Below are 10,887 nucleotides of genomic sequence, written 5' to 3' on the forward strand. Positions count from 1 at the left end.
CAGTTTGAGGCTTCCCTGTCCTGTTTGGTTTAAGTGCTAGATGTCTGTTCCAGTTGGCTCCCTGCTACGCACCCTACTCTGCTGAGGGAGCTCACTCACTGAAGGCTGGCTGAGCTGCTGTTTGTTTCAGGGAAGGGCTATGAGCTGCTGGGTTTTTTAGGGGCTGTGCTTTTCCATGTTGTTGCACAACCAGCAAACAAAGTTTTCATGGGCACCCATCACTGGAGTAATGCCCAGTTTGCCTTGGTGGAGGCAACGGTGCCTTTTTAGTAAATCGCCCTGGCTGCTGGAAGTGGTCTCCAGCCCAGCAAAGGTCCGTGGATGTGGGGGCGTGCGGCCTGCGCTACTGCTGCTGAGGTGTACTAGTGTCTCCCCTTGTGCAGCCGGGAGCACCAGCCAAGAGGGCAGGCCTGGCACCAGGGATTGCAGGATTGTTGCTCTGCTTCTGGTTGGCAGTGCCTGACAAAGAGGTGATAACGGTTGGGCCTGTCATGGTTCACACCCGATGTGATCATTCAGTTCGTAGTTTAAATATATGATTTTTATCTTTCGCTTTCTGCGGCGTTGAAGGCGAGTTGTTGCTGTGTGGTAGTGGTTCGTTTGGGGGAGTTTTAGTTTTTTTGTTCTTTCGTCAGTGACAGTTCCCTAGATCAGAAATGAAATGGGAATTATCTCCCTGAACTTGTCTGTCACATTTAATCTGCTGTTTCTTCCTGGCTATCTTTGCCTCTTATCTCTTTGCTCCCAGTCACACTACTCTTCTTCCACTAACAATTTATTTTTGATAAAATGTTTTAAGCAGGTGAATGCTTTTCAACAGAATGAGGACAGTTGCAGGAAAAAGAATGCTTGTGAGGAAACAAAAATGTTTCGTTCGGGTTATTTTGTTGTTTTCCTAGACTTGTACCACTGCGGAATTAAAATAATTGATAACCATAACTTATCAGCAAAAACACATTGCGTGACTGAAAAGTAAACATGGAAAACTGAAGAAAGTATTTCTCTTTGTTTCTCTTTTAAATACACTTAGGAATGTAATTGGTTTCAACATTTTGTTTAAAAACTAGTTTAAATTGGATAAGATTTATCCTAAAAACTCTTACATAGACATATTAAACTTTCTTGCACTTAAAACAATTTTTTTTTTTTTTTTTGCTTCCTTCCTTTATTTTTAGCAGTGATGTGAGAAGTGCTAACCTTAGGTCTGAGGTGGGTTTGCAGTGCCCCTTAAGCAGCCCGAGACAATCTCTTTTCAGGATACTTTCCTAAGACCTGTAATCTGGTTAGCAGACAAATTGTGTCTGGGAATTTCCAGGGTGTGAACTACACTCCTGAACGTGAAACTGCTAATAGGTTTGTCAGTGCAGTGATAGTTTACAAGGAAAAGCCCTGACCGATCATTGTATTGCACTTCAATCTTTTAAATAGAAAGCCTGAAGAAAAGCTGTCTAAGATACTGACAAGTGAAGCAAGGATGTTCTTGCAGTCTTGGGACTTTTAGGAGAGGTGATCACAAAACAACTAATATGGACCACAGATGCAAAAGTAACACTTCATGTTATTTCTGGAGACCCAGTGTTAGATGTGAGTCAAAAGGCATCCCATGTGATAACTCAAATAAATGATTTATCTCCTTTATTTGTGTGAAGAGTCCTGAGTTATGAACAGAGGAGTGTAAGAAGAATGGGAAAAAGAGTATAAAGATAAAAATTAGTTTAGTTCTGAAATTCCTTTCCTTAATCTTTATTTCAATATTTGAATGAAAACTGAACAAGAACAAAAAACCATGATACCTAAATTGGTGTATATATAGTGTGTTTATAAAACTTAAACAGATGAGAAAACATTAAGAAAAAGCTCAACTCGAATTAAAAGGAATTCACTCCAGAGACTATTTTGGTTTGTTAGTGCAGATCGTTGGTGTGCTGGGGGCGCAAACTGATGCACTCGAGGTATGCATTAGCTGGTCCTGCCATATGGCCTGTCACGTCTTACTGGTTAATGTAACCATCTGTCACCTCTTGATGATTTGCATTCACTTTCAGCACTTGGGTTAGAGACATTTTCTTTGGTATTTTGCTTTTCATCAGGTTGTACTGACATAGACTTGCTTTCTGAGTTTATTTCTTGATCAGTAGCATTTGTTGTAGATCGTACTGTTCTTTTCCGATGGTATAAGGAGAAGATGCATGTTATCAAACAAGCACTTTGGAGAGGTTTCTGCATACGTTTCTGGCAAAAAAGGTCAGTATGTTACCAGAATTCTTGTTACAGATGTTTGATTTCTTTCCCCTCCTCTTCCATCAGTTCTCTCTAATTTTGCACCTGGCTTCACATTAGTTTCTTTACAGGTAAACTAAGCCAGTTTAGTGGCTTTAAAATGTCTCCTTACATATAAGTTCAGAGCAGAAATCCTGCTGTTTATATCCTCTTTCTCCCATATTGCATTTTTGTAATGAAGCTGTGCCTCACTTCACTTCTTTGTATCCTCTGAAAAGCACACAAAAAATGCTGTGCTTCCCTTGTAGTTTCTGTGCCTCTAGTCCCATTGCTGTCTTATTACAGTGTTACCATTGTGTGGGTGGCTTTTTGTGTTTTTTGACTTGTAATCTAAGAAAAACTCATCACAAATTACATGAGCAATGTTGTCATTACATTTCAAATGAAAAATCTATACAGGCAGTTGTGGGTGGTCAATCCTCTTTGTTAAGAAATCAAATCTCCTGAGTGCATTACATTGTAGTGTGTTCCAAATCTGAGTTTGATACTTGGAGCCTGATGTAACCAGAGATAAAACGTGTTGAAATGAGTGGAGTTGTGTTATAGTCAAATTAGGTTAACTGGTATAAACACATTACTGGTAATTGTTTCTTATTGTAATATAATGGACATCGAGTTTTCTCAACTTGCATCTCATTAGTGATATTCCTGTGTCACAGACATAAGGAAGCTGCTTTAGCAGGGCCACTGATGACTGTTTTGTGATGGTAGATTTTAAAATGAGGGGCTGAATAGTTTATCCAGCCAAATCTGGACAGTTTTCTTCATGTTGTTGTCATTTGGGTATTTGATAATTCTAATGAGCTCTGAAGTCCTGACGAGGAGGGCAGTCCTGTATGCTCTTGCACTTAGAGCTGCTCAGAGTACCATGAATTCACAGGGTTCCTTAGGGCTTCAGCAAGGCAGGGTGACTCTTTAAGGCTGCCACAAAGGGCACAAATAAAAGCCATTCTAACGCATATATAAATGCTTGTGTATCCATTAATTTGAATAGCTTTAATGACTCTAACTTACTAAAATGAAAAATGCTGCCAATGTAGCAGTTTACTGTATCAATATAAACTGTCGGATTACCAATGTCATTTAAATGTGTCTATTGTATTTATTTCCGTGACAAAGTCTGAAAAAGAAATTGGGGCTTATTTTGTACATTCTCTCATGTTACATTTGTCTGATTACAGTATTTTTCTTCTACTGGAAAATGAGACTTTGTTCAAAATAAAGAGCCCCAAAAACATTTTCCTAGGACTCAACCATTTTCCCATACCACTGAATAATATGGAAATTCTTCATCTAGTGTGGCTTTTCTTAAAAATAAAGAGTAGAGATTCTCTTTAATCCACTAGATAGGATTGGACTCTTCCTGGTTTCTGTTATCTCCCTTGGATGTAGGAGTCTTTAGTCAGTCTTATTTTGGAGACTTCAGAAAGCAGAGAAGACTCTTTCTGTGTGCTTTGTTCTTACAGTTAATTAATTTCTGTTTTAAAAACAAATGTACCCTGTTTGGATTTCAACCTGTCCTGTCTGCTTTCTCTCTGTTTTCTCTTGCACCTCTTTTAGACCCATTTAGTCTCCATACTTTCTGCTGTGATGCACCTCCAGCTTTGCAATCAAATAATTCCTCAACCTTTTTTCAAACTAAAGATTAAACTGTTTGACTGCTTAGGAGTTAACGGTAGTTTCTTCAGCCCTCAGACAAGTTTTCTTCTTCTCAGTGCTTTTCTTTTTTTTTTTTTTTTTTTTTTTTTTTTTTTTTTTGTTAATCTAGAAGGGAGAAAAAGAACCGTTTCTTCAGAAATGTGATTATAAGAATTTTGTGCCTACTCTCACACTAAATGCATCATCTGTAATTAATAGCTTGCCGAACTGTAGATTTAATAATTAGTTATCCTTGAATTTGTATGTAGACCTGTCTTGAATGGACTTGATGTCCTGCAGTCTCGCAAGAGCAAAATGGTATTACTAATTGGTGTGGACTGGCCAAGGAGGGGGAATTAGTCACTGACCCTGGAGGTTTTCAAGGTACGTTTAGACTTTGTGTTGAGGGACATGGTTTAGTGAGAACTAATGGCGGTAGGTGGACGGTTGGAGTGGATGATCTTGTAGGTCTTTTCATGCCTTGGTGATTGTATGATTCTACCGATATGAGAGAGATGTGCGTGGCCTGTGGTTTCTAGAAACTCAGAGTGACAGAGTGGAGGCATGGTGGTTGGTGAGAACAGGTCTTGGGCAACTACAGTTTGGAGTATGCAGTGCCTTCATGATAGCTTTAGGTTCAGGGAAGCAATTTGTGTGAGCAGTGACCCTCCTTGACTGTGAGAATAGTAATGGGCCTGGTAATCCCGTATTTATTACTTCCTGGTAGTATATTGATCGCTGCTTTTCCATTCTGACCTTGTTGCTTCTCAGGACCTCTGTGAGCTTTAGACTGCATTAATGCAAGTTGTTTGACGCAAACAGTACAGATCAGCCGACAGCATCAGGCTGTAAAGGATGTAGCCATTTGCTGCTCAACTAGAGGTGCAGGCAGAAGTCATGCTATCCCTGTCCTTTTCTCAGTGGCATCAATTCTCCTGAGTTCATAGCCTTGGTTTTGATCAATTATTCTAACCATCTTTCCAATGTCTTCCATAATAACAGCACAATATGATAGAGAAGGGCTGAGTGTATAGATGAGATGGGACACAGTTGTCTGAAGTCCATTACACAGCCTTTCATTTTCTTTAATATAAAAACCTACAAGTCTGCAAACGTACAGTTGATTTCAGCTGTAATTGTATGTTAGTTTTTCTGAAGTTATCAATGTGATCTTTGGCATTAGCAGCAGATGTAACAGTCTACTCTCTCCCCATAGCTTTTGGTTAGTGTAGCAGAAATGCTAAGTTACAGCTTGAAGCAGTGATTGAACACCTGGTGGAAAGGCAGGGCCAACCCAGGGGAGCTCAGGTGCATGCAATGCACCTGAGTGACTGGAAGGGGTGGAGCCAGGATCCACGCCTTCCCAGACCTCATTTAAGGGTTGGCAGTGGAAGCAAGAGTTTCTTGCTGGATATCCCTGTGTACCTGGGGCCTCCTAAAGGGAAGCAGCTTTTTTTCCTTTATTTCTGTGTTTGTGGCTGTTGCATCTGAGCAAATCTTCACTTGCTGCGGCCTAGGGCTCTGCTATTCTGCTGTCATTGCTGTGCTTTCTATTGCATTACAGTTAGTTATTGTAATACTTAAAACGTCCCGTAAAATCTGTTGCTCGTAAGTGTAGATACATAAATGTGTAAGTATTGTAATATCAATAGAAAAGAGACTTTACTTGACGACAGAAGTAGCTATTCCAGCTTTTGAAGTAGTTACTTAATAGAAACACTGAAAGTGATTTTGGTGTTTCATCTTTTTATCTATTTATTTACTAACAAAATTTAAGAACTTTAAAGTATGCCAGTATTTTGTATTTAAGTATTGATGCCTTACTATCTGGAAATTGTGCATTGAAATTGCTTAGCAAAACCTATAGAAAAGCATCAGATTATGCTTGGAATTAAACATGTTTAAGGGACTTACCTTTAAAAAGTACCTATCTACTTATAGAGTAGGTTTTGTTGTTCTCTGAGTTAACAAATGTTTAACACAAAAGCTACTTAGACGTGTGCACATTGAGTTGTAGCTTCTTTGAAGGTGATAAGCAGTATGTTTAAGGAAAAATCCATGAAACCGTCCAACAAGATGATAAAAGTAACCATTTCATTACCAGTCTCGTGATATGAAAGGAGTAATACTGGAATGATTCATGTTCTGATAACCACTGTCAAATCCCAGAAATTAAAGCTATGTTTGTGAAATAACAGTATTTTAAATATCCGTTGAAATCTTTGTCTTCCTGAAATGTTTAAGTAGAATGGATGAGTAATATTAGTTTTTGTTTTCTGTTTATCCCATCTTCTTTGTTTTGTTTGGTTGATCTATAATGTGTTCAGGTCAAGAAGCTTCTCCAGTTATACATACTGTTACTGTTTAGTCCACCAGTGTTCTAGTTCTAATGGCATGTGCAGTAATCAAATAAACCACTGCTTTAAAAAAAAATAAATAAATACTGGTATTTGGCACTTGCATATTTAGGATGATTGGTAGAGATTTGAATTAAGGCTACCTGAGCAGAAGACGAGCGTAATGAGAGCGTGTTAATATTTAGCTTATACTGCCATGAAGTTCAATAGGGAGAAAATCTTTCCGTTCACTGGAAGCAGAATTAAAAGGAAAATCTGTTGCTCCAGAGAGCGTTATTACTTTGTAAATGGACAAAAGGCTTGTTCTTCCTATGGAACGAGGTGTAATTCTTTATTTTGTAACAAGTCTGTTTTGTTGATGTGCTGCTGAACCATTGGAATGTTGCCCTCATTTTTTTTCCTATATATTTTCAGTAATTACTGGCTGAATCAAATATGCAGTGAACTTTGAATGTTATCACTGTGGGCTGTATTTTAGGCCACTCTGAAGAATGGTAGGCTTCGGTGGGGCTGTTCTGAGAATCAGTCACCAAGATGCAGGACCCATCTAGAATACTATGTCCAAGCTTGAGGCTTCCAGCACACGAAGGACATGGAGCTGTTGGTGTGGGTCCAGAGGAGGGCCACAGAGATGATCAGAGGGCTGGAACACCTCTCCTATGAAGAAAGGCAGTTGGGCTTGTTTAGCTTGGAGAAAAGGAGGCTCCAGGAAGAGCTCATTGTGGCCTTCCAGTACTTGAAGGGAGCTGATGAGCAGGAGGAAGACTGACTTTTCACGTGGGCGGGTAATGATAGAGCAAGGGGTAATTGTTAAAATTGAAAGAGGGAAGATTAGATATTAGGAGGAGTTTTGTGTTTTTTTGTTTTGTTTTTTTTAACTCAGAGGGTGATGAGGCCTTGGAACAGGCTGCCCATAGAAGCTGTGGGTGCCCCATCCTTGGAGGTGTCCAAGGCCAGGTTGGATGGGACCCTAGGCAGCCTGATCTGATGGGTGGCAGCTCTGCCCACAGCAGGGGGTTGGGACTGGGTGGACTTTGAGGTCTCTTCCAATGTGAGCCTTTCTTATGATTCTTGGATGCAGGACTAAAGAGCATTTGAAAATGTGGACCATGTGGAACTTACTCCTTTAAGAGTAATATCAACTTCCTGGATAATCCTAGTAGTTCTAGGTAAAATATATCTTTTGAGATTCTTTCCAATAAGGGGAACAAGAGAATAACTTGCAGTAGTGTGCTAACGGCAGATCAGTCTGAAAAATATTTAAAGGGAAAATATGCAAATAGGATATTCCACTTAAAGCGTTAATGTATGTTGAGAACCTTGGAGGAAAACCTGAATGTGATGCAAGCTGATTAGAAGGAAGGAAATGGAAGAAATTATTTTCCTCCAGACAGTGTTAATGAGATTTAAGTAATTTTGTGCATCTTTTTCATTTCTGTCCTGTACTGGTACTATATATCACTTTATATATTTGCTTTGCATTTTCTAAATATTTAGTGTGTGTGCCACAAAACCTGTGTAAATAAAATGAATGTGGTAGCGAATTCCAGTAGGCATGGCTACACAGCTTATCTGTGCAGCCCAAGCTGAGCTAGTAGAAGCCTACGTCCAGGATTTTAATCTCGCAGGAGTATCAGCAAGGGATGTGATAGTTACATCTCTGATTGCTTTTCTGCACATTTAAATAGCACATTATCACGTTGTGGTGTAAGGCCCTGCTTTGTCAAGTGTTGCTTGCATAGTTGCCTACTTCTTGCCTTTGAAATGCATAATGTTTTTATGCCTTCCTCTTGACTATCCTTGGGAATCTTGCAAATAGACTGCAGAACTGAAGTACCAAAGCTCATAATGTGATGAAGCGAGTCAACTGACAAGACTAATAATCACAGCTAGAAATGTATCCAAGTTTCATTTTTAGTATCATGATTAAAAAATCTTTTAATAGTACAAAAAGAAAATATTTTAAGGCAATTCCAATTGATTTAGTTATTAGAGAGGGAAGAAGTGTTGTATCCTTGCAATATTGTTTCCAAATGGCACGTTTCATTTCTTCATCCTCAGAGGATTTAAGTTGTAGAAAGATGTAGCAGTAGTTTTTTTTTCAGTGGTGGAGGGCAAAATGTTGATAAGTCTCAACTGTTCTAGTGTACATCCAGTGAAGCAGCAAAAAGATCAGCCTTCATGCAACTACGTCTGTTCATCAACTTTAACTTATTTTGTGATTGGATCTTAAGATATGGGCCTAACACATGAAGCCAGTTCTGACTCTGACTCTCATCCTTCTCCTCCTTCCCGATTCTTCTGTGGTCGCATTTGGGCTTAGGGCATTCCTGAATCTCACAGCTCCTCCTCACCCCAATCTCTGTGGAAGATTTTTAGTGGTCTTTCAGAATATGTCTCTAAAATTTTATTTCCTTGAAAGAAAATAGGCTTTGCAGTAGATGTGGGCAGCTGGATGATGGAACTTAAGTGAACCGAAGTGAGCTGCTGCCACTGTTGCATGCTGTTTGTATATTGAGAACTTTGTTGTTTTTGAACTGCTGCTTTCAAGCAAACTTTATTAAATCAGTCTGTGCTTGTCATTTGTTTTTCCTCTGTCTTAAATGTCTCTTATAAATCTATTTGCAGCTGGGTCTCGGGCATCTTACAGCAGCCAGCACAGCCACCTTGGCTCCGAGTTAAGGGCACTGCAGTCTCCAGAACATCATATAGATCCTATTTACGAAGACAGAGTTTATCAGAAGCCCCCTATGAGGAGTCTCAGCCAGAGTCAGGGGGACCCTCTGCAACCAGCACACACAGGCACATATCGCACTAGTACAGGTAGGTGATTGTAACTTGCATGATTGTCTTTTTATGATCTCTGTCTTACTCTTCAGTACTCATTCTTCTCTTTCTGATGGGCTAAACAATGTGCATTGTGTGCATGTCAGTAAAACAAAATACCTGTGCAGATGTAGCTATCAACAGAACCCTGAAAGCATGCACAAAATGTAGAAATGCTTAGTGCTGTATAAAGTAGGTTAAACTAATTTGGAGATAGGGCTTACTCATAAAGAGAGTGTTTCTATTAATCTTGTGTTTTGTCTTCAAGGAAAAAGTTGTCTGGAGTAATTGCACTTTTTTTTTGCTTGCAAAGTTATTTTGTGTTTTGTAAAGGGACTACAAAGTTCCTTTCTCATGAAGCTAAAGGATTGTTCATTTGCCTTTGAAGTGATCCATATGTAAATGTTCTTCCTCTCTCCTACAGAGGTAAGCTTGTGCATAGGTACACAGACACAAAATTGAACTATGGCACAGACAAAAGCTGTTAGCATCCCTGTTTTATCCATAAATAATAATTGCCCGTGAATTGCATTGGTGTACAAGTTGTCTTCCCAGAATGTCCTCTCAACCAAGTGAAGTGCAGCTGTATGTTGAAACCCTCAGAGATCTCAAATCAACAGGGATATTTATGGTATTTAATGCACAAAATAATTAGAGTTTATAAATGCTACAGCCAAAATAGCCTATTGCAGATGTAGAAAAAACTTGCATGCAGAATTGCAAGTATTTCTGGTGTTTATCTTTGCTTCATTGGTCAAAAAGGGAAGATTCTGTCCATTCTCAAGGCACTCCTGTTTTCACCAAGGAAAAGTGGTGTTCTTTTTGGAGCAAGACAGTTCATTTTAAAGCTACTTTTTCTTTTCAAGTCTTTGAAAGGCAAAGCTAGCAGTTCTTGCATGTCTGAAGTTTCTGGTGCTTTATGAAAGTTTTGAGTGTTCATAACATAAGAGAAAATACTTAAAGAAGTTACATAACTAAAGTTGTCTCGTTTTTTGAAGTGCTTTAAAGCTGTTACTTAACTGAAGTACTTTTTACTTTGTGAAGAATGCTATTTCCTTCCAGTGAAAGAAACAGCAATAGCACATGTTTTGTGTAGACATTTTTGTATGTGTATATGAAGAAAGGTTGCTATTCTTTGCATGACTGGGACCAAGACATCTAAGTAACTGGGCAGTAGTAGTAGCAAATAAAGCAGCTGTTTACATTGAGCTTTGATCCTTGCATTCCATGTGCAACCTCCTATTTTGTATGCAGTGTGCTCTTTCCCAATCATGCCTTGAAGAAGATTTCTTGTTTTGCTTGCAAAATTTCCTCTAGTTCTCTGTGCAGAATTGGCAGGCTTTCTTGTGACTGTTATCTTCACAACACCTCTTTAAGTAAGGAAACCCTGTGAAACTTGATCACGATTACATTGAATGAAACTGGAACACAGGATATTAGTGGCTAATATGTGCAGACAGCTTTTCAAAAGGAAAGAGCTACACAAAGACACTGGTTTGGATAGCAGAAACAAACCCTGTGAAGGTCAATTTTGTTTTGCTGTGTCTGGGACAGACTTGAGCATTACTCTAGACTTATTCTGAAGAACTGCCACATCAGTCCAGCTTTGTGTTTCGTTGACCCTCCCTCACTTCCCACCGCAACGCTATCATTGAAAAAAAACAAGGTTGGAAGCATGCCAGGCTATCCACTGCTGCACTGCTCAGTATAGACAGATGCTGTCAGCCTTTTGCACAACCAGTCTGAAGAGCAGTCAGTGCTCAGAGGGAATCTTGGGCTGGACATG

General features: G+C 39.3%; 1 protein-coding gene across 13 annotated transcripts in view; it reads left to right on the plus strand.

Annotated features, from left to right (window-relative positions):
• CTNND2 (catenin delta 2) overlaps window positions 1-10,887 on the plus strand; it is a 629,078-nt gene that overhangs the window by 373,275 nt on the left and 244,916 nt on the right. For all 13 annotated transcript variants that reach the window (XR_002434978.1, XM_021386174.1, XM_021386172.1 and 10 more), the window contains one exon: window positions 8,904-9,098. Coding sequence is in view for 12 of the 13 variants with exons in the window: in XM_021386174.1 (XP_021241849.1) it covers window positions 8,904-9,098 (195 nt within the window). In the remaining variant the exon portion in view is untranslated. The remainder of the gene's footprint in view (window positions 1-8,903; window positions 9,099-10,887) is intronic.

The sequence above is a fragment of the Numida meleagris genome, chromosome 2 (assembly GCF_002078875.1).
Source record: "Numida meleagris isolate 19003 breed g44 Domestic line chromosome 2, NumMel1.0, whole genome shotgun sequence".
Lineage (NCBI taxonomy): Eukaryota > Metazoa > Chordata > Aves > Galliformes > Numididae > Numida > Numida meleagris.